Raw genomic sequence first — 26,183 nt, 5'->3', positions numbered from 1 at the left:
TGAGACAGATGAGATACTTAACGTGACAATGGAACTCCCAAAGATGTCCCCTAACTTTGCTGGTGCCGCAGTGTTCAGGTTTTGTTGTAGAGCTGGGGGAGGTCCTTTAGCAGTGCTCTAAAATAGTTGTCATGAGAATCATGGAATATAACCCAGCAGGACTCATACAGACTCAGCTTCCCCTGCACCACATTCTCTTTCGGAACTGGGAATGTATTACTGTCGTTGTTTAATCTTTATAAGGGTGTGCTGTCAGCTTTGCATACCTTGCCGTTGCACTTCTTAAACCTCATGCAAGATGCCTGTGAGCCCAATTTAATCTCTTCAGTGATTGGTTTTTGTTTCTGATTTAGTGGCAGCTAAGCTTTAAAGTATGTGTAGGAAAGAGACCCCCCCACACAATGTCTTGTTCACACACAAGGGCTGCCTCTGTTTATGACCAGGGTATCATCAGGTATGTGCAGATGCAATGATTGTTACTGGCCATTTACATTCAGAGATTTGTTCTGATTTATTAATTTACCCTTTTTATACCTATTCCTAAGTTTTATAATAACCCTGCTGTAGTTTTCTATAATGCTTTACTGACTTAGGACCTGATCTTTGGCCCCTCCAAGTCAATGGGACCTGTGGTTTGGCTATAGTAAGCACAGGATCAGGCCCCTACTGAATTTATTTCAACACTGTGAGGTAGATACATATTGTTATCCGAGACGTAAATGCAATAGATGGAGGAACTGAGAGACAGGGAAGGTAAGTGACTTGCCTCTGGTCACTTGGGATAGTCTTTAGAACTGCTGGAAAGAGCATTCACGACTTGACGCTCAATACTGTTCAGTCAGCACAAGCCCACCATCCCATATAAAAAGCAAATTGGATACCTGGAGAAGGCTTGTCCCAGAATGGTGCAAGTGTCCTAATGGTACTGGCAAACACTGCAGTTGGACCACCTGATCCCCTTCCAAACCTTTTTTAAAATTAAAGTACTATTAAAATATCAGCATCTGTTTTGAATAAATTCCCAGCAACACTCCACCAGCCCTTTTGTAAGCTGTGTGTTGCTCTTTTAGCAGTACTGATCATGTAGCACTTTGGCAGTTTGCCACTGGCATAATAGTACTCTTTCACCAACAGAAGTGGATCCGATGGAAAATATTACCCCACCTACCTTACCTTTAATACTCAATACATATTCATAAGAGTCCTTGCAATTCTCAGAATTGCATGTTTAGCCCTTGATCAAATGAACTCTGCATTCTTACAAAGAGGTCTGTTATCAAGTTCTTGGCCAGTCCTTTTTTACTAAAAGAAGCCTTTGCACCATGGCCTTTGAGAGTTATAGAAACTGAAAGAGAAAGTGTTAATCAGGATGCTTTATTAAAAGGATTGTTACGGGCTTTTTACAGTTGCCAACCCCAAGCATTCAGAAATCATGAGTCAGGCATCCAAAATCATAAAATTGGCTTAAAAATTATGAGATTCCTTTTTAGGGCTGTCAAGTGATAAAAAAATTCATCGCGATTAATCATGCAATTATAAAAACAATAATAGAATACCATTTAAGTATTTTTGGATGTTTTCTACATTTTCTACAATGTCAAACTTTAGCGCCTACAAGTCCAATCAGTCCTACTTCTTGTCCAGACAGTCGCTCAGACAAACAGGTTTGTTTACATTTGCAGAAGATAATGTAGAAGGTTGATTTTCTTTTTTGGTGATTAGGCTTCTGTAGTTTCCGCATAGGAGTGTTGCTCTTTTAAGACTTCTGAAAGCATACTCCACATCTCGTCCCTCTCAGATTTTGGAAGGCACTTCAGATTCTTAAATCTTGTGTCGAGTGCTGTAGCTATCTTTAGAAATTTCACACTGATATCTTCTTTGCATTTTGTCAAATGTGCAGTGAAAGTGTTCTTAAAACAAACATGTGCTCGGTCATCATCCAAGTCTGCTATAACATGAAATATATATGGCAGAATGAGGATAAAACAGAGCAGGAGACATACAATTCTTGTCCAAGGAGTTCAGTCACAAATTTAATGAGCGACATCAACATGGAAGTATGTCCTCTGGAATTATGGCCGAAGCATGAAGAGGCATAGAAATCTTTAGTGCATCTGGCATATAAATATCTTGCGACACCAGACACAACAGTGCCATGCGAATGCCTGTTCTCATTTTCAGGTGACATTGTAAATAAGAACCGGGCAGCATTACCTCCTGTAAATGTGAACAAACTTGTTTCTCTTAGCAATTGGCTGAACAAGAAGTAGGACTGAGTGGACTTGTAAGCGCTAAAGTTTTACATTGTTTTGTTTTTGAGTGCAGTTATGTAACAAAAAAAATCTACATTTGTAAGTTGCACTTGCATGATAGGTTTCAGAGTAACAGCCGTGTTAGTCTGTATTCGCAAAAAGAAAAGGAGTACTTGTGGCACCTTAGAGACTAACCAATTTATTAGAGCATAAGCTTTCGTGAGCTACAGCTCACTTCATCAGATGCATATCGTGGAAACTGCAGCAGACTTTATATATACACAGAGAATATGAAACAATACCTCCTCCCACCCCACTGTCCTGCTGGTAATAGCTTATCTAAAGTGATCATCAGGTGGGCCATTTCCAGCATGATAGAGATTGCACTACAGTACTTGTATGAGGTGAATTGAAAAATACTATTTCTTTTGTTTATCATTTTTACAGTGCAAATATTTGTAATAAAAATAATATAAAGTGAGCACTGTACATGTTGTATTCTGTTATGTGACTGAAACTGATACATTTAAAAATGTAGAAAAATATTTAATACATTTCAATTGGTATTCTATTGTTTAACAGTGCGGTTAATTGTGATTAATTTTTTTGAGTTAATCACGTGAGTTAACTACGATTAATTGGGAGCCCTGTTCATTATTTTTTTAAAAAAACACCCATTTGTGGTTCTTGTGGTATTTTTTCTTGGCTTTCTGCTTTTTGTGCCTTTGTGCCTTTGGGGTTCATATTTTCTCGCTTTGATGTCAGTGGGGTTTCAGCATGTGTTTAAATGCTGTCCTAAATAAAGATGTTTTCGTGAGTCAGGGTGCAGCTGATTTATATGCATGGAGTGGCAATGTGAAGTTGGTATTTTCACAGCAGCAGCCTATAAAGATCCAGGCTTTTACTGTAATTGGATTTTCACTCCACATATATTACAACACTCTCATGTCACATTCATAATTTTATAACAAAGAATCTGAAAGCTGATAATGCGTCAAAATGTCTTTAAGTTAAATGTGGCCGTTCAAACAGTCCAGCATTTTTAATAATACATGTTATACGGGAATGTAGAATCATGACTGTAACACATCCTGCTATAATATTTAAGCGGCTAAGAACTTTAATACATTTTTCTGCCAAAACGACATTCAAAATTGACTTCCCTTTAGAGAGAAAATGGTTTTTATGTGAATCTGGTATTTCTCAAAGGCTTGAATAGTATCTAAAGGAAAAAATAGTTCTTGTGAGAGACATGTTTCCTTTTTTGGAGTTATTCTAAGAGACAGAAAAGTTAGAATTAGGAAATCAATGCTGTAAATTTCCCATACAGGTAAGAGAGATGGACAGAAATCATTAATCGTCTCTGCATACGCTAAGCCAGCTTTCAATAAAGCTCTGACTTACGTTTTTCATAATCCAATGGTGTTTTACTATAGAATCCGATACACCGAGAAGCAGAATGTAGCAGTTAATGTATCATCCACGCATTTTTTATATTCACCCCTCCATTAAATAAACACCATAACGTGGAAATGACAATTTACAGAAAAGGTAGACTATTTTAGTTTAACAACGGATACTTCTGCTCTCCAGAAATGGCAACCTGCCCTTCCAGGACAATTAACTTAATGATCACATAGGTCTTTTCTACATCCATTGCCATGATTCTGTATAAAGAGATCCACAGCACTCCTCCTCCGCATTTTAATTCTTACAAAACTAGCAAACCCCCAGGTGGCTGTTACAAGAAATGTCAACTATTACCTAAGGATTTTGGTGGCTTCTGTGTGATACTGTGAGAGAATGGAAGATTTCTGACTATTCGGGGGCATGATGGTGGTTGAGATTCTTGAAATGAGGCTTTCTGCCACTGCGGTGCATGTATTTTGGCTAGCAGAAGGCACAGGGGTGTGATTATGTGATCCTCTAACTTGAACGACAGACTGTAAACTGTTTGGGGCAGGGACTGTCTTTGTAGTCTGTGTGTGTGCAGTGCCGAGCACAGTGGGGTGTTGCTCCATGACTGCCGCTGCTGTGTGCTACCACAATACAAATGATGATGAAGATAATAGTAATGATAATAATAATATGTAATAAGGCCTCCATGAATGGTGAGCACGAGGATTGCAGACAGTGTTGTTAGGGTAGCAGGTACCTGGTTTTCGACCGGAAAGTCCAATCAAAAAGGGGACCTGACAGTGTCCGGCCATATCTACTGACTGGGTACGCAAAGTCTGGTTACTGCAAGCAGGGAGGCCCCAGGTCGTCACCAGCGCCAGCCTCCTACCTGCGTCAGGCGGCTGCAGCTCCCATCCGCAGCACTGCAGGTGACGCCTTCCCAACCCAGGCAGGGGAGAGAGGGGAATAGCAGCAAGCAATGTGGGGGGGAGGGGAGGAAGAGGATCAAATGAGGGGCGGGGTCTTGGTGGGAAGAGGCGGGGCAGGGGTGGGGCCTTGTGTGGAAGAGTCAGGATGAGGGAGGATGACGGTGTCCGGGTTTTAAATATTATGAAGTTGGCAACCCTAAGTGTTGTCATTATTCAATGTGTAGATTGCGGATAGTGCCTACAGGCCTCAGCCAGGCCAAGGTCCCATTGAACTGGACACTGCACAAAAATATAGGAAAGCCCTGAGGAGCAAACACTCTAAAAGACAAGATGTAACAGGCCAGTGAGACAAACAAGCGGGAGGAGTGCAGAGGAGACAGGGTAACAAAAATAATAGGACCGGCACAATTCTTAGTCACCTGCTTTGTCTGTGGCAGCTTTCAAATAGCTCCACTCCTGCTCTGCAGCCTGGGAGAAGTAGTCCGTCTGCCTTATGATCCCTACACTTGGCTCTTTCACCTGGGCTTTGCCCAGAGGTCACGATCTGGCATGCATTGACCTCTGCCTTTTTTCTTCTTCTCATCCCTTTGAGTGGCTCTCACTCACCCTGATAGTTTTTGTTAAATAAAGAACTAAAGGTTGGAAGATTTACACAGCTATTAAAGGCTAAATTCTCTCTGGTCTGGGCCACAGAGCTGATCTCTTGATGCCCATTCTGCTCTGCGTGTGAAATTCCTCCCGTGCAAAGGGCCAGCAACAGTCGTGTATGTGATGTAAGTCCTTAAACCCTCAGAATAGCACAAAAGAGAGACAGAAGAACAGAAGTGAAGAATTTCATCATGCAGATGACAGAGGAGATTTTGGCCCTAAGATTGTGGCATGACCCACAGTTTCAAACTCTGGTTTATGGGGTTACTGGGGGTCATAACTCTCAGCTAGAATCAGGACTCCCTGAAGCCCAGATCAAAGGTTCCCCTCTGGGGAGGAACAATGGCCCACTCCCTCTACTTAAACAAAAAGAAGAAACAAATGGGCTCTGCCCTGCTTTGGACTGCTCACCCAGCTCTACTTGTTCTTGTCTTCTAATCCAGACCTCCTTGTTTCTTGACACAGTCTGATTCCTGGAATCTGACTCATGGTTCTTGATATCTGGTTTGTCTCCTTTTCCTGACCTTCTTTGGTTTCCTTATTTAACCTGATTCCTGGTATCTGACTCATAATTCCTGACCTCCCTGTTCCTGACTCGTCTTGATTCCTGGTGTCTGACTCTTGGTTCCTGACCTCAGCTCCTGACCTCCTGGTTCTGAACCCTGGCTGGCGTGGAGACCTGCCTCCCCCAACACTAACCACTAGTCCTGACTGCCTACATCCCGGCCTTGATAGATTGGTCCTGACAGTATAGGCCCAATCCAGCATCCAGTGAATTTAATGGAAAAACTCCAGTTGACTTCAATAGGATCTGCATCATGCACTGTGAAAGAATTATTTTAATATATACATTTATCAGTGTCAGTTTCATCTCTAAATATTCTCATTCCTACTATATTATAAATGACTGAGCTTATAGTGAGATAAAAGTTATAGCTAGATGAAAGTGTTGCTCATTTTAAGGAAATTATTCTTTAAGTCTTGGAACAATATTAACCGAGTAGCTAGAGGTGGGAAGAGTATGGAAGCTCCATTTTGTGAAGGACTTCAAGTTTTTGAAATTTGACTTAGTTCTGATTTGACCCAAAATTTTGAAATTTTGCAAGAAGGAATTTTAAAAATAAAACAAAAAAGTGTTTCAGGTCAATCATTTCATATTGATTTTGATTCTTTAAACTTTCTTTGCATAATAATAATAAATATGATACAATATTTTAAAAATTTCAAAACAAAAAATCCTTTCAGAACAAAAAATCGAAACATTTCATTCTGAAAATGTCAAAATTGGACATTTCAACATTGTCGGAACTTCCCCTCCCATTTTTCCGAAATGAAAATTCCGGTGAAATCGACCCAATTTTACAAAGTCTTTTGATTTCAAGAGAACTGTATACTCTGATGAAATATGGTTTTGTCAAAGTTTCGCTGAGCAGCTCTACTAATATCTCAGATATAGAAATAAGAAACATTTTGACAATATATTTTATTGTAGGTGAATGTGTAAATGTTACTTGATCAATGCAGGAACAGGAGTCACATTTCTCACCAAAGAGGTCTTTAGGAAAACTCTATTGTGTTGATAGATTAAATTATTCATAGGGTATGTCTACACTACGAAATTAGGTCGAATTTATAGCAGTCGGTTTTGTAGAAAGCGGTTTTATACAGTTGATTGTGTGTGTCCCCACACAAGTGCTCTAAGTGCATGTAGTCGGCGGAGTGTGTCCACAGTACCAAGGCAACCGTCGACTTCCGGAGCGTTGCACTGTGGGTGGCTATTCCACAGTTCCCGCAGTCTCCACCGCCCATTTGAATTCTGGGTAGAAATCCCAGTGCCTGATGGGGTGAAAATATTGTCGCGGATGGTTCTGGGTACATATCGTCAGGCCCCCGTTCCCTCCCTCCCTCCGTGAAAGCAAGGGCAGACAATCGTTTTGCGCCTTTTTTCTTGAGTTACCTGTGCAGACGCCATACCACGGCAAGCATGGAGCCCACTCAGCTAACCGTCACCGTATGTCTCCTGGGTGCTGGCAGACGCGGTACTGCATTGCTACGCAGTAGCAGTTAATTGCCTTTTGGCAGCAGACAGTGCAGTATGACTGGTAGCCATCATCGACGAAGTCCTGGGTGCTCTTTTAATCGGGCGCCTGGGCAAACATGGGAGTGACTCAGCCAGGTCATTTCCCTTTTAAGTTTCGTCTCGTGGCGATTGAGTCCTACCGGCAGTGCACTGTCTTTTAACCTCCAACCAGCAGAAGATGATGACTAGTCGTCATACTGCACCATCTTCTGCCGAGCACCCAGGAGATGATGATGGCTAGCGCTCGTACTGCACAGTCTGCTGCCAGCAAGATGTATAAAGATACATGAAGTGGCTCAAAACAAGAAATAGACCAGATTTGTTTTGTATTCATTTTCTCCTCCTTCCCCCTGTGACATCAACGGCCTGCTAAACCCAGTTTTGAGTTCTATCCTTGAGGTTTTGAGTTCTATCCTTGAAGGAACCATTCAGTTTCTTGCAAAGCCACCCCCTTTGTTGATTTTAATTCCCTGTAAGCCATGTCGTCAGTCGCCCCTCCCTCCATCAGGGCAACAGCAGACAATCGTTCCGTGCCTTTTTTCTGTGCAGACGCCATACCACGGCAAGCATGGAGCCCGCTCAGATCACTTTGGCAATTAGGAGTACATTAAACACCACGCACATTATCCAGCAGTATATCCAGCACCGGAACCTGGCAAAGCGATACCGGGCTAGTCGGCGACGTCAGCGCGGTAACGTGAGTGATGAGGACAGGGACACAGACTTCTCTCAAAGCAGGGGCCCTGCCAATGCATGCATCATGGTGCTAATGGGGCAGGTTCATGCAGTGGAATGCCAATTCTGGGCTCAGGAAACAAGCACAGACTGGTGGGACCATATAGCGTTGCAGGTCTGGGACGATTCCCAGTGGTTGCGAACCTTTCACATGCGTAAGGGCACTTTCATGGAACTTTGTGACTTGCTTTCCCATGCCCTGAGGCGCATGAATACCAAGATGAGAGCAGCCCTCACAGCTGAGAAGCGAGTGGCAATAGCCCTGTGGAAGCTTGCAATGCCAGACAGCTACCGGTCAGTCGGGAATCAATTTGGAGTGGGCAAATCTACTGTGGGGGCTGCTGTGATGCAAGTAGCCCACGCAATCAAAGATCTGCTGGTATCAAGGGTAGTGACCCTGGGAAATGTGCAGGTCATAGTGGATGACTTTGCTGCAATGGGATTCCCTAACTGTGGTGGGGCCATAGACGGAACCCATATCCCTATCTTGGCACCGAGCACCAAGCCGGCGAGTACATTAACCGCCAGGGGTACTTTTCAATAGTGCTGCAAGCACTGGGGAATCACAAGGGACGTTTCACCAACATCAACGTGGGTTGGCCGGGAAAGGTACATGACATTCGCATCTTCAGGAACTCTGGTCTGTTTCAAAAGCTGCAAGAAGGGACTTTATTTCCAGACCAGAAAATAACCGTTGGGGACATTGAAATGCCTATATGTATCCTTAGGGACCCAGCCTACCCCTTAATGCCATGGCTTATGAAGCCATTCACAGGCAGCGTGGACAGTAGTCAGGAGCTGTTCAACTACAGGCTGAGCAAGTGCAGAATGGTGGTAGAATGTGCATTTGGACGTTTAAAAGTGCGCTGGCGCAGTTTACTGAGTCGCTTAGACCTCAGTGAAGCCAATATTCCCACTGTTATTACTGCTTGCTGTGTGCTCCATAATATCTGTGAGAGTAAGGGGGAGACGTTTATGGCGGGGTGGGAGGTTGAGGCAAATCGCCTGGCTGCTGGTTTCACACAGCCAGACACCAGGGCAGTTAGAAGAGCACAGGAGGGCGCAGTGCGCATCAGAGAAGTTTTGAAAACCAGTTTCATGACTGGCCAGGCTATGATGTGAAAGTTCTGTTTGTTTCTCCATGATGAAACCTACTGCCCCTTCGTTCACTCTACTTCCCTGTAAGCTAACCACCCTCTCCTCCTCCCTTCGATCACCGCTGTCAGAGGCAATAAAGTCATTGTTGCTTCACATTCATGCATTCTTTATTCATTCATCACACAAATAGGGGGATAACTACCAACGTAGCCCAGGAGGGGTGGTGGAGGAGAGAAGCACCAGGAGGGGTGGTGGAGGAGGGAAAGACAAGGCCACACAGCACTTTAAAAGTTTAAAACTTTAAAACTTGTTGAATGCCAGCCTTCTGTTGCTTGGGGAATCCTCTGGGGTTGAGTGGCTGGGTGGCCAGAGGCCCCCCCACCGCGTTCTTGGGCATCTGGGTGAGGAGGCTATGGAACTTGGGGAGGAGGGAGGTTGGGTACACAGGGGCTGTAGCGGCGGTCTGTGCTCCTGCTGTCTTTCCTGCAGCTCAACCATACACTGGAGCATATTGGTTTGAGCCTCCAGCAGCCTCAGCATTGAATCCTGCCTCCTCTCATCATGCTGCCGCCACATTTGAGCTTCAGCCCTGTCTTCAGCCTGCCACTTACTCTCTTCAGCCCGCCACTTACTCTCTTCAGCCCGCCAGCTCTCCTCCCGGTCATATTGTGCTTTCCTGGACTCTGACATTGTCTGCCTCCACGCAGTCGTCTGTGCTATGTCAGTGTGGGAGGACACCATGAGCTCAGAGAACATTTCATCACGAGTGCATTTTTTTCGCCTTCTAATCTTCACAAGCCTCTGGGAAGGAGAAGATCCTGTGATCATTGAAACACATGCAGCTGGTGGAGAAAAAAAAAGACGCAGTGGTATTTAAAAAGACACATTTTCTAAAACAATGGCTACACTCTTTCACAGTAAACCTTGCTGTTAACATTACATACACAGCACATGTGCTTTCGTTCCAAGGTTGCATTTTGCCTCCTCCCACCACGTGGCTAGCCCTTCACCCCCCAGCCCCGCCCACCCCGGCTAACAGCGGGGAACATTTCTGTTCAGCCACAGGCAACAGCCCAGCAGGAACGGGCACCTCTGCATGTCCCCTTAAGAAAAGCACCCTATTTCAATCAGGTGACCATGAATTATATCACTATCCTGAGGATAACACAGAGAGATAAAGAACGGATGTTTTTTGAATGCCAGAAAACTTACACTGCAATGCTTTGTTTTACAATGATTCCCAAGTACGTGCTACTGGCCTGGTGTGTCCTACCATGGTGGGTGGAATAAGGCTGCCCTCCCCAGAAACCTTTTGCAAAGGCTTTGGGAGTACATCCAGGAAAGCCACAAATGCCAGGGCAAATTAATTATTAAACATGCTTGCTTTTAAACCATGTATAGTATTTTAAAAAGTACACTTACCAGAGGTCCCTTCTCCACCTGGCAGGTCCGGGAGGCAGCCTTGGGTGGGTCCGGGGGGGACTGCCTCCAGGTCCAGGGTGAGAAACAGTTCCTGGCTGTCAGGAAAACCGGTTTCTCCGCTTGCTTGCTGTGAGCTATCTACAACTTCATCATCATCATCATCTTCCTCGTCCCCAAAACCTGCTTCTGTGTTGCCTCCATCTCCATTGAAGGAGTCAAACAACACTGCTGGGGTAGTGGTGGCTGAACCCCCTAAAATGGCATGCAGCTCATCATAGAAGCGGCACATTTGGGGCTCTGACCCGGAGCAGCCGTTTGCCTCTCTGGTTTTCTGGGAGGCTTGCCTCAGCTCCTTAAGTTTCACGCGACATTGCTTTGGGTCTGTCATAAATATAAAGGGAAGGGTAAACCCCTTTAAAATCCCTCCTGGCCAGAGGAAAAATCCTCTCACCTGTAAAGGGTTAAGAAGCTAAAGGTAACGTCGCTGGCACCTGACCAAAATGACCAATGAGGAGAAAAGATACTTTCAAAAGCTGGGAGGAGGGAGAGAAACAAAGGGTCTGTGTCTGTCGGTACACTGCTTTTGCCGGGGATAGAACAGGAATGGAGTCTTAGAACTTTTAGTAAGTAATCTAGCTAGGTATGTGTTAGATTATGATTTCTTTAAATGGCTGAGAAAAGAACTGTGCTGAATAGAATGACTATTTCTCTGTGTGTGTCTTTTTTGTAACTTAAAGTTTTGCCTAGAGGGATTCTCTATGTTTTGAATCTAATTACCCTGTAAGGTATCTACCATCCTGATTTTACAGAGGTGATTCCTTTACTTCTATTTACTTCTATTTTTATTAAAAGTCTTCTTGTAAGAAAACTGAATGCTTTTTCATTGTTCTCAGATCCAAGGGTTTGGGTCGGTGGTCACCTATGCAAATTGGTGAGGATTTTTACCAAACCTTTCCCAGGAAGTGGGGTGCAAGGGTTGGGAGGATTTTGGGGGGTAAGACATGTCCAAACTACGTTTCCCAGTAAACCCAGTTAGAGTTTGGTGGTGGCAGTGGATATTCCAAGGACAAAGGATAAAATTAATTTGTACCTTGGGGAAGTTTTAACCTAAGCTGGTAAAAGTAAGCTTAGGAGGTTTTCATGCAGGTCCCCACATCTGTACCCTAGAGTTCAGAGTGGGGGAGGAACCTTGAAAGGGTCCCTGTTATGGCCTCTGTCCTTCATGCCCTGGGAGATTTTGACAAATGTTTTGGCATTTCGAAAACTGGAACGGAGTTCTGATAGCATGGATTCCTCTCCCCACACAGCAATCAGATCCCGTACCTGCCGTTCGGTCCATGCTGGAGCTCTTTTGCAATTCTGGGACTCCATCATGGTCACCTCTGCTGATGAGCTCTGGCCAGCGTGGCAAGCTGCAGGTGACCATGCAAACAGGAAATTGAAATTCAAAAGTTTGCAGGCCTTTTCCTGTCTACCTGGCCAGTGCATCTGAGTTGAGAGTGCTGTCCAGAGCGGTCACAATGGAGCACTCTGGGATAGCTCCTGGAGGCCAACACCGTCTAATTGCGTCCACAGTACCCCAAATTCGACCTGGCAAGGCCGATTTAAGCGCTAATCCACTTGTCAGAGGTTGATTAAGGAAATCGATTTTAAGAGCCCTTTAAATAAAAAAAAAGGGCTTCATTGTGTGGACGGGTGCAGGTTTACATCGATTTAACACTGCTAAATTCGACCTAAACTCCTAGTGTAGACCAGGGCATAGATTCATAGATTTTTAAGGCCAGAAGGGACTATTAGACCATGCCTGACCTCCTGTATAACACAAACAATAGAATTTCATCGAGGTACGCCTGTATTCGGCCCAATAAATTGTGTTTCAATAAAGCACGTCTTTCCAGAAAAACATCTAGTCTTGATTGGAAGACTTTAAGAGATGGAGAATCCATCACTTGCCTTGGTAGTTTGTTTAAAAGCTTAATCACCCAATTAAAAAAAATTATGCCTTATTTCCAGTTTGGTTTTAACTTCCAGCCATTGATTCTGTGTTATGCTTTTCTCCACTAGATTAAAGAGCCTGTTAGTGTTTTCTCACTGAGAAGGTACTTATACCTTCCTGTTATAGCTAACATTCCTTTTTAAGCAATTTATACACACCCACATGCACAAAACGTGTAACAAAAAAGAAAGAAGCTTTCCACTGTCATTTCTTTATTTTACTAAAAACTTGGTAAATTAATGACTTTAACGAATGAGACTTGCTATAATATTTTAATTGTGCACCTGTTTCTAAGAAGCAATGTATTCCTGTTGAGTCTTTTGATACTTATTTCATTTTACCCTGGTTGTTCAGTCCTGAGAAAATCTTTAGCATCTGGCACATTCTCCAAGTGCTTGACACAGATCTCAGACTCAGCTGCTCTAGGGGGGAAAAGAAAGGGCTGAAGCTTTGACAGGCTTTAGTAAGATGGGTGTCGCAGTACATTTAAGTTGAAGACTTGGCTGGTCTGTTGCCCGTTGATGTGTATAAGAGAAAAAACAGTGTTTGGGCTTTAATAAACACAGAAATCTGTTCTGCAGAGATGGGATAATTTAATCATTAATCCTTGTGGTTCAGAGAAAGTGAGGCTTAGCTAGGCAACGTACAGTATGCTACACACAGCCCCTGAGAGCGAAGTATGATTAGAAGACGCAATAAATGCATGCCGCTTATTAGAGCTGGGTGTGTTTTTTTGCACAAATATTTTATTCACCAAAAAACTGTAGCTGTGGTCACATGTCTACACTGCATTTTAAAACCCATAGCAGTGAGTCGCAGAGTCTCGAGATGTGGAGCTCGTGCTACAGCATTAAAAACAGCAGTCTAGACATTGTGGCTTGGGCTCTAAAACCCATCCCCTTCCTTGGGCTTCAGAGCTCAAGCTCAGATGTCTACACAGCCTTTGTCATCTTAGCACAAGCCCAAGTCTGTAGATCTGGGCTCTGACGCTCACTGCTGGGTGGCAGGAGCAGTGGAGGACGAGAGCACCCTTATAAATTTTAGCCCAGTGGTTCAGACCCTCATTTGGGATGTGGGAGACCCAGGTTCACTACCCTGCTCTGCCTGATGCAGAGAAGCAAGTTGAAATTGGGTCTCCTACACTGCAGGAGAGTGCCTGGGCCACTAGCCTATGGGATATCCTGATGGGGGACTCTTTCAGTCTCTCCTGTTCAAGCTGAACCATTATATATAAATAGTCACTGGATCTTTCATGTCCTAGGTTAGTGCCTCTTTCCGTGGCCCAATGACTATTCATTGTCATTCATTTTGTCATTACTGGCCTTGGCAACAATCCCCCTCAGTAAAACAGGTTCCTATATCCAAGGTGGTATGTGGTCTATTATCTGATCCATAACATTTGCCATAGCAATATAGACACTGCAGTCTCTTTATCTAAAGAATAGCTTTGTAAAATACCTCTTCTTTTAGGATGAAAAGCACTGTACAATAAGCATGTGAAGAATCCATCTTTTTTCTGATTTGTTGGATACTGTATTCCAGCTCCCCCAAATGTCACGGCTATCAAATAGGAATCCGGGTGGGGGTGGGGGTGGGGAATGTATATCCTTTAATCTCTGAGGAGAGAAATTGTCTAACATGTCCCAGCCAGGCTTTAAAAGCTAAGTCAATAAAACTACATTGTAATGTTTTATATACACAGCCTACAGTATGTAACAAAAACAGTATGGTCAATTTCCTCTTAAAGATGGTGCAAATTTTAGGGGATAGGTTAAACAAATTCTGATATCATTACAAGGCTATATTGTATTGACTGTAACATATAAAACATATATTAGTTGGAATTTAAATACCAGCAAGTTACATTTTAAGAACACTAGCCTTTCTGCATTGTCTGGCAGTAATGTAAGGATATGTCTAGTCAGCAGAAACTGTGCAAAGGCGAGTCTCTCCAAGCTAGCTTGAATCCAGCTCATGTGGGTCGCACTAGCAGTGAAGATGGTCAAGTGCAAGTTTCAGTGCAATTAGTGCAAGCCCAACACAAACCCTGGGTATGTGCATGGGTTGCTTGCCAGCACTGAAGGCCGTCTTCACTGCTATTGTTGTCTGCAGTAGCAGGATGCAAGGTTCTAGCCCACGCACCACTTTTGCTTTGTGGATATACCCTAAGACTGGAGAAGCTATCATTGAGATTGCTGGACATGCTATTGGTCAGACTTCAAGGAAAGACATCACAACTGGAGAAGGATTTGGAACGCTGTTAGAATTTTATTTCCATCAGTCTATGGACAAATGGGAGAGTCCAGCAGAGTGCAACAAAAATTATTAGAGGGCTGGGGGACATGACTTACAAGGAGAGGCTGAGGGAACTGGGGTTATTTAGTCTGCAGAAAAGAAGAGTGAGGGGGAATTTGATAGTAGCCTTCAACCACCGGAAGGGGGTGTTCCAAAGAGGATGGAGCTAGGCTGTTCTCATTGGTAGCAGATGACAGAACAAGGAGCAATGGTCTCAAGTTGCAGTGGGGGAGGTCTAGGTTGGATATGAGGAAACACTATTTCACTAGGAGGGTGGTGAAGCACTGGAATTGGTTACCTCGGGAGGTGGTGGAATCTCCTTCCTTAGAGGTTTTTAAGGTCAGGCTTGACAAAACTCTGGCTGGGATGAGTTAGCTGGTGTTGGTCCTGCTTTGAGCAGGGGATTGGACTAGATGACCAACCCTCTTCCAACCCTAATCTTCTATTATTCTATGATTCTACCTGTGGGCTAAGTGGGTTCTAACAAATGTTCAGTACAGTTTCATGAATGTCAGTAGAATCCATCAATAAACTTCTCCCGTCCATCCCATCCACTTAACTATTCTGGCTTTCTTTTCATGTTGCTGGAGGATTTCTTCTCTGCTCTGCACTTCTATTTTGGCTTCTTCACTTTGGGGCATATTTTTGTTTACCAGTTTCAGGGAGGGAGCAGAATGAAATAGTTCAGCTCCTACATAAGGGGATGGCAACACAGGCACCTGTCCTATCCTTGTTCAACATGGATGAACCAGTTCAAAATGGATTCTAAATTCTTTCCTCCTGCTGACACTATCCTTTGTCACTCTTCGTGTATTTGTCTGTTTAGAATGCTCCTCACCCTGGCATCTATCAGTGCTTGAGCCACGGGGTGTCACTGCAGAAATGCTGGGTTTGTGTGAGTTCATCTCCTGAGTTAGGTCTTCAGGTAGGTCCAGTATGAGAACTGTAGTTCGTGAAAGACTCCAGTGGGATGGAGTCAGCCACCATCTGACCTTTTGTATAGAAGACCATCACAGGCTGTTTATCTCTTGCAGCAAACATCTAAGCATATTGGAAGTAGAATCTTATCTGGTCACTACATCTGGAATCAGCTGTGAATACAGTCTTCATCATGTTAGCACCAATGTTTAAGACTTACATGGATGCTAACATTGACAATCTGCCATTTAGCAAGCATGCCCAGAGATATCTTCTAATCTATATGGTAGTTCCTGACTGTTTGGTGCCAAAAGACTTCGTCTATAGCACAAATATTTTCTTTATAAGCTTGTCTAGCTGGTTTTCTGTGAATCTTAGAAAGAGCTGGGTGATTTTTCTTTTTCCCTGTGTCCTCACTAAAGTCCCAGTCCAGCAAAACACTTAGGCCCAGATCCTCAAAGGCATTTAGGCTCCCGACTTCCATTGATTTCAATGGCAATCAAGCTTTGTTGGATCAAGACTGTAACCTGGTGGGCCCACTTGCCAGCCGGTGCATCAAATTAAGTTCCAAACAGCAGCAGAATTTCAGTCCCTTTCTTTAGGGACAGGTTTATTTCACCAAACCAGACCATTCTAACATAAATCAAATGGATAAATCAGGTCCTGCTGCCTGACCTCTGTCCAGGTCCTTTCCTATGACCTAGGGTGTCTTGCAGGTCTTTCTCCCCACTGAACTGCCTGTTGGCCTGAGGAGCAGATGATTTTAGACTATCACCTCCTTTCTGCCCTCAGACCCATCACTGGAGAGGCAGGTAATTGGTCACAAGTGGGGCTAAGACCACCTCCCTTGGAGGGCCAAACCTCCTTTGGGCATGACCTAAAAGGGTAGTATTTTGCCATTTATCAGAATTATCACTTGGGTCCCAATTTCTTCATATATGCCCGGGGTAATGATTTTAGCAAAAAATATGCAGGGAAGTTGGTAATGAGTTTTCTATAGTTCTCTTTGCCACCCCAATGTAAATGCACAGCTGGAATGGGTTGGGTATCTACACCTGTGATTCGGGGAGCTATTTCAGATTTCAATAGGAGGGTCAGGTCCAGAAGTCTGGAAGATCTTGGAAATTTCTGAAAGAAAAAATGTAAAAAATCAATCTATTTCAGGAGCATTTCTTGTGATTATTTCCTATATCTTTAATAGCAATTCATATAGATTTACTACAACAAAATTAACCAACACAGGGCAGACAGGCAATTTTTAAAGCTAAGTAATCTGCACCTGTGGCATGCAGACCCAGTACCAAATAAAACCTATTTTTCAAGCTAAAAAAAACAAATTCAGAACACACAGGAGACAAATATAGTAAAATATTATTGATGCCCTGGCCTTAATGTATCCATCTTTTAGCCTTTGCACTGCAAGCAATGTAGTCTCGCAGTATGATACATTGCTACTATTTTTAGTAGAGAAAGATCAAATGATTTACTTTTAAAAAATAAAATCTATTTACCCCCATATATGTAATCCCCCATTATAAAGCCTGAATGACATTTACTGCAGTCTGTGGTGTAGTCCCTGGTGGTTTCAAATCCAAGCATAATTCTGGATGGTTTCATAGCTCTCCTCATTCTTATTTAAAACATTATCTATGCATAATGAACTTCTGAAGTCAATCCATTAAACTATTTATAAATGAATGTTTTAGTAGTTAGTTGATCATATTTCAGATTGTGGGAAGGAGAATGAGTATAAGGATGGTCATATTGGGTTAGGCCAATGGTCCATCTAGCCCAATATCCTGTCTTCTGACAGTTGGCAACATCAGATGCTTCAAAGAGAATGAACAGAACAGGCAATCATCAAGTGATCCGTGCCCTGTCATCCAGTCCCAGCATCTGGCAGTCAGAGGTTTAGGGTCACCCAGAGCATGGGGTTGCTGACCATCTTGGCGAGTAGCCATAGATGTTATCCTCCATGAATTTATCTTATTCTTTTTTGAACAAAGCTGTACCTTTGGCCTTCACAACATTCCCTGGCAAGGAGTTCCACAGGCTGTTTGTGTATTGTGTGAAGAAGTACTTCCTTTTATTTGTTTTAAACCTGCTGCCTGTTACTTTCATTGGGTGACCCCTGGTTCTTGTGTTAAGTGCAGTGGTAAATAACACTTCATTATTCACTTTCTCCACACCATCCCTGATTTTATAGACCTCTATCATATGCCCCCTCAGTCATCTCTTTTCCAAGCTGATTAATCCCAGCCTTTTTAATCTGTCCTCAAATGGAAGCCGTTCCATATCCTTAATAATTTGTGTTGCCCTTCTCTGTACCTTTATCATTTCTAATATATCTTTTTAGAGATGGGGTGACCAGAACTGCACACAGTATTCAAGGGGTGGGATTTGTACCATGGATTTGTATAGAAGCATTATGATATTTACTGTCTTATTCTCTATCCCTTTCCTAATAGTTCCTAGCATTCTGTTAGCTTTTTTGACTGCTGCTGCACATAAATGGAGAACTATCCACAATGAATCCAAGATCTGTTTCTTGAGTGATAACAGATAATTTAGGCCGCGTCATTTTATATAATGTGCATTACTTTGCATTCATCAACATTGAATTTCGTCGGCCATTCTGTTGCCCAGTTACCCAGTTTTGTGAGATCCCTTTGTAACTCTTTGCTTTGTACAACTATCTTGCATAATTTTGTATCATCTGCAAACTTTGTGCTGTATATCCCTTTTTCCAGATCATTTATGAATATGTTGAACAGCACTGGTCCCTTGGGGGATCCCTCCATTTACCTCTCTACATTCTGAAAACTGACCATTTATCCCTACTCTGTATTTCCTGTGTATTATCCAGTTACTGGTCCATGAGGGGACCTTCCCTCTTATCCCATGACTGCTTACTTTGCTTTAGAGCCTTTTGTGAGGGACCTTGTCATAGGATTTCTGAAGGTCCAAGTACATTAAGTCCATTGGATCACCCTTGCCCACATGTTTGTTGATCCCCTCAAAGAATTATAGTGAGTTGCTGAAGCATGATTTCCTTTTACAAAATCCACGTTAACTCTTCCCCAACATACCATCTTCATCTATGTGTCTGATAATTCTGTTCTTTACTATAGTTTCAATCAATTTGCCTGGTACTGAAGTTACCCTTACCGACGGGTAATTGCCAGGGTGGCCTCTGGAGCCTTTTTTAAAAATTGTTACATTAGCTATCTTCCAGTCATCTGGTACAGAAGCTGATTTAAATGATAGGTTACATACCACAGTTAGTAGTTCTGCAATTTCACATTTGAGTTCCTTCAGAACTCTTGGGTGAATACCATCTGGTCCTGGAGACTTATTACTGTTTATCAGTTTGTTCCAAAACCTCCTCTACTGATTCCTCAGTCTGGGACAGTTCTTCAGATTTGTCCCCCAAGAAGAATGGTTTAAGTGTGGGAATCTCCCTGGCATCCTCTGCAGTGAATACTGATGCAAAGAATTAATTTAGCTTCTCAGCAAAGACCTTGTCTTCCTTAAGTGCTCCTTTAGCATCTTGATCGTCCAGTGGCCCCACTGATTGTTTGACAGACTTCTTGCTTGTGATGTGCTTAAAGAAAAATTTCTGTTTGTTTTTGTGTCTTTAGCTATTTGCTCATCAAACTCTTATTTGGCCTTACTAATTATACTTTTACACATGACCTGCCAGAGTTTATGCTCCTTTATATTTTCCTCAGACGGATATGACTTCCGGTTTTTAAAAGATGCGTTTTTTTCTCTTAACTGCCTCTTTACTCTTTTTTATAGCCATGGTGGGTTTTTTGTTGTTGTTGGGTTTTTTTTGGTCCTCTTACTGTTTTTTTTTAATTGGGGTATACATTTAGTTTCAGCCTCTATTATGGTGTTTTTAAAAAGTTTTCATGCAGCTTGCAGGCATTTCATTCTTGTGACTGTTCCTTTTAATTAACTAGCTTCCTCATTTTTGTGTAGGTCTCCTTTTTTGAAGTTAAATACTGATGTGGTGGATTTCTTTGGTATTTTCCCCCTTACAAGGATGTTGAATTTAATTACATGATGGTGGCTATTCCTGAGTGGTTCAGCTGTATTCACCACTTAGACCAGATCCTGTGCTTCATTTAGAACTTTATCAAGAACTGCTTCTCTTCTTGTGGGTTCCAGGACTAGCTGCTCCAAGAAGTAGGCTTTAATGGTGTCTAGAAATTTTATTTCTGCATCCCGTCCTGAAGTGCCCTGTACCCAGTCAATATGGGGATAGTTGAAATCCCCCATTATTGTTTGGTTTTCTGTTTTTGTAGTCTCTCTAATCTCCCGAAGCATTTCACAGTCACCATCACCATCCTGGTCAGGTGGTCTGTAGTACATTCATACCGTTATACTCTTATTATTGAAGCATGGAATTTCTATCCATAGAGATTCTATGGTGACATTTCAGTCATTTAAGATTTTTATTATATTTGACTTTATACTTTCTTTCACATATGGTGCCACTCCTCCGCCAGCATGACCTACTCTGTCATTCCTAGATATTTTGTACCCTGGTATTACCGGGTCCCATTGATTATCATTGTTCCACCAAGTTTCTGTGATGCCTATTATATCAATATCCTCATTTAATACCAGGCACTCAAATTCATCCATCTTAGTTCTTAGACTTCTAGCATTTGTATACAAGCATTATTAAATATGTCAATATTTAATTGTCTGCCTTCGTGTAATGTAATTGAATGGGACTCTTTTTCGTTTGATTGTCTCTTCAGTTCCTACCTGTACTTTATCAACTACTGTCTTCTCATCGTTACTAAGATGTACAGTATGCCCCTTAATAAATCTTCCCCTAGGGATATCTCTATGTGAACTGTGTGCTCCTCACCTGTCAGCTTTCTTCCAATCCTTAGTTTAAAAACTCCTCTAGTCTTTTTACATACCAGCAGTCTGGTTCTGTTTTGGTTTAGCTGAAGCCCATCCTTCCTGTGTAGACGTCTCCTTTCCAATAATTAATAAAGCAAAATCCCTGCTCCAGAATACCATCGTCTCATCCATGCCTTCAGACCCTGCCGTTCTGCCTGTCTAACTGGCTCTGCATGTAAAACTGGAAGCATTTCAGAGAATGTTACAATGGAGGTTCTGGACTTTAATCTTTTACCTTGCAGCCTAAATTTGGCCTCCAGGACCTCTTTCCTACCTTTCCTTATGTCATTGGTACCTACATGTACCACAACCTCCAATTCCTCATCAACAGTGCACATCAGTCTATCTAGATGTCTTGAGAACCATCTAGATGTCTCACAGCCTTCACACCCTTCAGGCAATTCACCATGAGGTTCTCTCAGTCATCAGAAACCCAACTATTAATATTTTTAATAATTGAATAATCCCCCATTACTATTCCCTGTCTCTTCCTAATAACTGAGGTCCTCTTCCTTGCAGGGGTATCCTCAGTGTGAGAGGATACCATGACATCAGTTGTAAGGAGAGTCCCAACTATAGGATTCTTTCCCTCTGTTCCAGCTTGATGTTTTCCTTCACTGAGACTTTTATCGCCCGCAGCAGCCCAGAGGCTGTCAGAGCGGGAGGTTCTCCTCTACTGTGTCCTGAAAAGTCTCTTTTTTGTACCTCTCTATCTTTCTTAGATCCTCCAGTTCAAACCCTCTGGTTTTGAGAGCCTGTACTTGCACTCTGAGGGCCCTGAGTAGCTTTCACCGAATGCACACGCATGCCTCTTGCCCACAAGGCAGGTAATTATACATGCGGCATTCATTGCAATATACTGGATAGCCCCCACTCTGTTGCTGGACTTCTGCCTGTGTTATTTATACTCTTGGGTAAAGATTGAGTAAACCTTGTACACACTGTGTTCTGACTGAAAAGTCTACATTTCTTCTCGGTCTGTTTTTCTCCTTACCCAGCAGCTAGCTGACATCATCTCTGTTTCTTTCTTCTTTCCGTCACGCGCCCTTGGCCGCCGCTCCTGCTTTTATATTCCTTTGCTGTTTGTGTCTGAGGTGTGAAAACGTTGTTTTAACTTGTTTATCCGTGAGGTCTGCTTTGGTTCAGAGCACATACCATAATATTCCTCATCTTCAACATATTTGAATAGGCTTATTATTCTGTCTCCTTTCCCGACGCAATTTACCGTTGTACCCAATATTTAAAGAAGCTCAGCATCCCGTGAGAGACAGCTTTTCTATTTCCTTCCAATTAACATGTGGTGCTTCAAAATATTCCTTTGAACCAGGGTAAGCATTCAGTAGATACTTACAAGCCATGCATGCAAATGCATGTAATACCTATCAGAAGATGTCCGTGTTAGATTAATGTCTACTAGCATGTTGATATTCCTCCTGTGCTGAGATCTCCCTATTTTCCAAGATAAATGGTCATTTTCACACACTGAAATTTATCATCCTGCTATAATAAACCCCATTTATAGAGGACAAATAGCTCTTAGTTTGTCATTCCAAGGGTATTTGAGTTTTGAAGAACGGTAGCATGAATAATAATGGCATTTGCTCAACGGGGGAAAAGTTTACATGAGCGCTAAATGGGAGCTGCTATTATATATGTCTTTCATAGATCACAAGTGATTCAATTCACTAGAGAGATTTCATCATGTCTTAACTTTTCTGAAGGAATGCGAGTGTTGGTTTTAATTTAACCCAGTAAGGATCCGATTCGCTTGGCAAATTTTTATATTTATAACATTCTGAAAAATTTTACCTGTGAAAGAAGCCTACGCTTTCAGATTGTGCTAGCAAAGGGGTGAATGTCACCCAGTTTGACTTCAAAATTTTTTTTCCACCAGCTGTCATTGTCTGAAGACTGTAAACTCTTCAGGGCAAGGGCCATGCATTGTTCTGAGTTTGGAAAGCGCCTAGCACAGAGGTTCTCAAACTTTAGCAACCCGAGGACCCCCATTTTGATTTAAAATGTTTCAGGGACCCCCAAACCCTCCCTGCTCCATGGACCCCAGTTTGAGAAACACTGACCTAGCACGCTGGTTGGCACTGCTGCAGTCTAAATCATCAGAAGCCAAGAGATAAACAAAATATCCTGAAACAGGTTCTTGTTAGAGATTGTGTTACCAGTGGCAAACCTCAGTTACTATAGTTAACTGCAAAATTAATTATCTCTTCACTATTCAGAAATGGTATGCATTTGTTTTTACAACACTGCTACAGATTAATATTGCTATAAGAGCATGAGACTGGAAATCTTGCAAATTAAATATATCTGGATTATAACTTTCAATTAAAATAATATGTTTTTATTATTTTCTTAAAAGATCTCTTGGGAGGAGAAGGGAGGGGAAGGGAGTGGAGTAAAAGTATATTCTTCTGTTATACGTGGTGGTGTCGTTTCTAATGATTCTGCTTGAATTCTTTGTGAGGGAAGAAATCAGCTGAAATCCTTTTCTTCCCACGTTGGGGCTGATCCAAAATCCATTAAAATCACTGACTTCAGTGGATTTTGGATCAGGCGCTGTGGCTGTGATTAAGCAAAGCACTTAGAAGAACATGATTAACTTTAAGGAGGCCAGATGGGTGGGAAACTTTAAGAGGCCCTTACAATCTGTCCTCTTCACTGCACCCATCCAGAGATCAGGCTCATTGGAAAATCAAGATCAAGTCTTTCACTGTTCCTGGAGGTGATTACTTTGGATATTTGCAGTGAGGAATGAACCAGGCCAGAAATGTAGCTGATGCTTAAAATGTTCATGTCTCTCAAAATGCAAGTTATTTTGCAAATCAGATGTTTACTGTCTCACAATATATTTACTTGCAGGATCCAAAATTGCGTGAACTGTTGGATGCTGGGAACCTAGGAGGTCGGCTGGAGAATCGAATGATAACTGTTGTCTATGGTCCAGATCTGGTCAACATATCGTACTTGAACTTAGTGGCATTTCAAGAGGAAATAGCAAAGGTACATTCAATGTTACCATTATTTACATTTATGAATATTATTATTATTATTATTGTTTTATTTATTATTCAAATATGGGTAAAATAGAAAAAAGGAGGGGATTGTTAAGATGCACTCGTGGATGAAATCAGCTTGCTGTTAGAGAAATATACTGTACTGCATCACAGCAGCAAAGTGTGTTCATGGGAAATTGTAAGCCATTGGTGTCTTTATCCTCAGAACATTGCTGGTTATTCTCTTTGCACAGTCGGAATGAGTGTTTTGTAAACAACTGTATGTCCAGAAAATTGCCTCCATGTCAAAGAATGCATTGTGAATTTCCAATAATAAGTCAATTTTTATCAACACCAATCACAAGTCATTTCCTATTGTGGGATATCCGTGATACCACAGTGCGGAAACTGTTGACTTTTTAATGTTGTCCTAGGTCAAAGTAATGAACTGAGGTTTGAGAGTCTATTTATCTGCACCTGCCTATTTATAAACTGATATGCCAGCAACGACACATGGCTTATACACCTAGCCTTTCTTGTAGTGTGCAAAGGTTAGTACTCCACAAATTTTCAGCATGTCTTTTCTCCACTCTTAGTGATTACCATATGTAAACACTTTTTTGTACAGTTTTATAGTACAGGCAAGTTGCATAAAATTAACATGTATTCAGCAAAATACAACAGATTTTTTAACGCAAGCTTTAGTTCCCTGTCTTCAAATACCTCCTAAATGCCTACATTCATTTAATTAAAATCATAATGTTTTGATCATGAAGTCCTCTAGATTGGCCAAAGATTGCTAGTCTTTATAGACTCCTGCTCTTTGTCTAGGGAAGGGGATATTTTCATTACTCACCAGTACCCTTTGGCCTCTCAGCCAACCCTCTTCTGAGCGTGCGCAGCCCTGGCCTCTGAGACCCACCACCTGAGCAGACCATCCACCCATGTGGGGAGGGACATGAGCAGCAACCCATTTGTCCCTGTGTGGGTGTGGCTTCCCTCTTCCCCATGCAGCTGTGATTGCAAATTCTCTCTGGCTGGTTGGTTGATCCTGGAGGATATAAAAAATGCAGAATGGTTACCTCACAGTACATTGTACAGCTAGGCTGCTAAGAAACCCAACACAGGTTTATCCTGCATGGGAGGAAGCACTTGAAATAAACATGAATGAATGGAAAAAGAATTTGAAGGAAGATGTAAAGGCATAATAAAGCCAAATTGCGCAAATCCGCTCACTCTTCGGAAGAAAGAAGAAATGAACTAACACGGGACGAGTTGTATGCCTTTCTTTTCTGTTTTCCAGTCTAGCCATCCTGGGTCAAAGTCATGATATGTTTGCTATCTGAAGGACAAATTAGAAAAATCCAGAAATACTGTTATGTGTCCATCTCCAAGTTATTGATGGAAAGTGAAAATACAGTAAATAAAATTAGGTTCTGTGGAGGTTGAGCTACAGTAAATCCAGAGTTTCAGAGTAGCAGCCATGTTAGTCTGTATCTGCAAAAAGAACAGATGCATGAAGTGAGCTGTAGCTCACGAAAGCTTATGCTCAAATAAATTTGTTAGTCTCTAAGGTGCCACAAGTCCTCCTTTTCTTTTAGTAAATCCAGAGTTAATCTCTTTGATTTTAGTAACTAAGATCTGAATCAGGCTCTTAATTTATCCTTAATGTAATCTGACATATATGTAAACCAGCTGAGTTCATTTGTTACTGATCTGTCAGGCAGTATGTCCTGAGGGTAGGATTTTTAAAAGCATTCAGCACTGACATAGCTCTGCTCTCATTAAAGTCATGCTAAAACTCCCACTTATTTCAGTGTGAAAATCCCACCCTGCTTGTATATACCGCACTATACTAAATAAACCCTCTAATTTTTCACAGGCCCAGTTCCTGCAATGAACTCCATGAGTGTAGAGATATCCCTGCACCCACATAAAGCCTCACTGGAGCTTCTAATGTGGACCTCATTGCAGGATCAGGGCCTTATAAATTTAGGAGGAGATTTTCAAAATCCCAGATGGCAATTAGGCACCTAACTCCCATTGACTTTCCAATGAAAGTAGGTGCCCAATTGCCATATGTGCTTTTGGAAACATACTCTCAGTCACTGGCATGCACACTTTGCTATTTACCTTTCACATGTCCTATGTTTGGGCTTGGCAGAATTCAATTTTTATTTTTTGCTGTTTTCTACAGATAACGTTTGTTTATTTCTAAGCACTGACTTTAGATTTGCATGGATGTAAAGGTTTAAGGTTGTGCAAAATGGATTTTAAGCCTTTTATTTTTATTGATTTAAATGTTTAGTTGTGGAATGGGCGGAGTCAGGCAATGGGGTGGGTCAGACAGCAATAATTTAATGGTAGTAGATGATGAGATTCAAAAAGTTAAAGCATTATAACTATAAAACACAAATTGACAACATCACATGACAAATATACATCAAATATCCTTCAGTCAAACTCTGATAAGATCTCAAG

At 42.1% G+C, this 26,183-nt stretch overlaps 1 protein-coding gene across 10 annotated transcripts in view; it reads left to right on the top strand.

Moving 5' to 3' along the window:
• The window catches only part of PLCB1 (phospholipase C beta 1), a 655,431-nt gene that overhangs the window by 393,184 nt on the left and 236,064 nt on the right, over positions 1-26,183 (top strand). For all 10 annotated transcript variants that reach the window (XM_073339660.1, XM_073339659.1, XM_073339667.1 and 7 more), the window contains exon 4: positions 23,569-23,709. In XM_073339660.1, coding sequence (XP_073195761.1) covers positions 23,569-23,709 — 141 coding nt within the window. The remainder of the gene's footprint in view (positions 1-23,568; positions 23,710-26,183) is intronic.

The sequence above is a fragment of the Lepidochelys kempii genome, chromosome 3 (genome assembly GCF_965140265.1).
Source record: "Lepidochelys kempii isolate rLepKem1 chromosome 3, rLepKem1.hap2, whole genome shotgun sequence".
NCBI classification, from domain to species: Eukaryota; Metazoa; Chordata; order Testudines; family Cheloniidae; genus Lepidochelys; species Lepidochelys kempii.
Note: the sequence above shows the minus strand (reverse complement) of the source record. Positions and strands in the feature narration are given on the sequence as shown.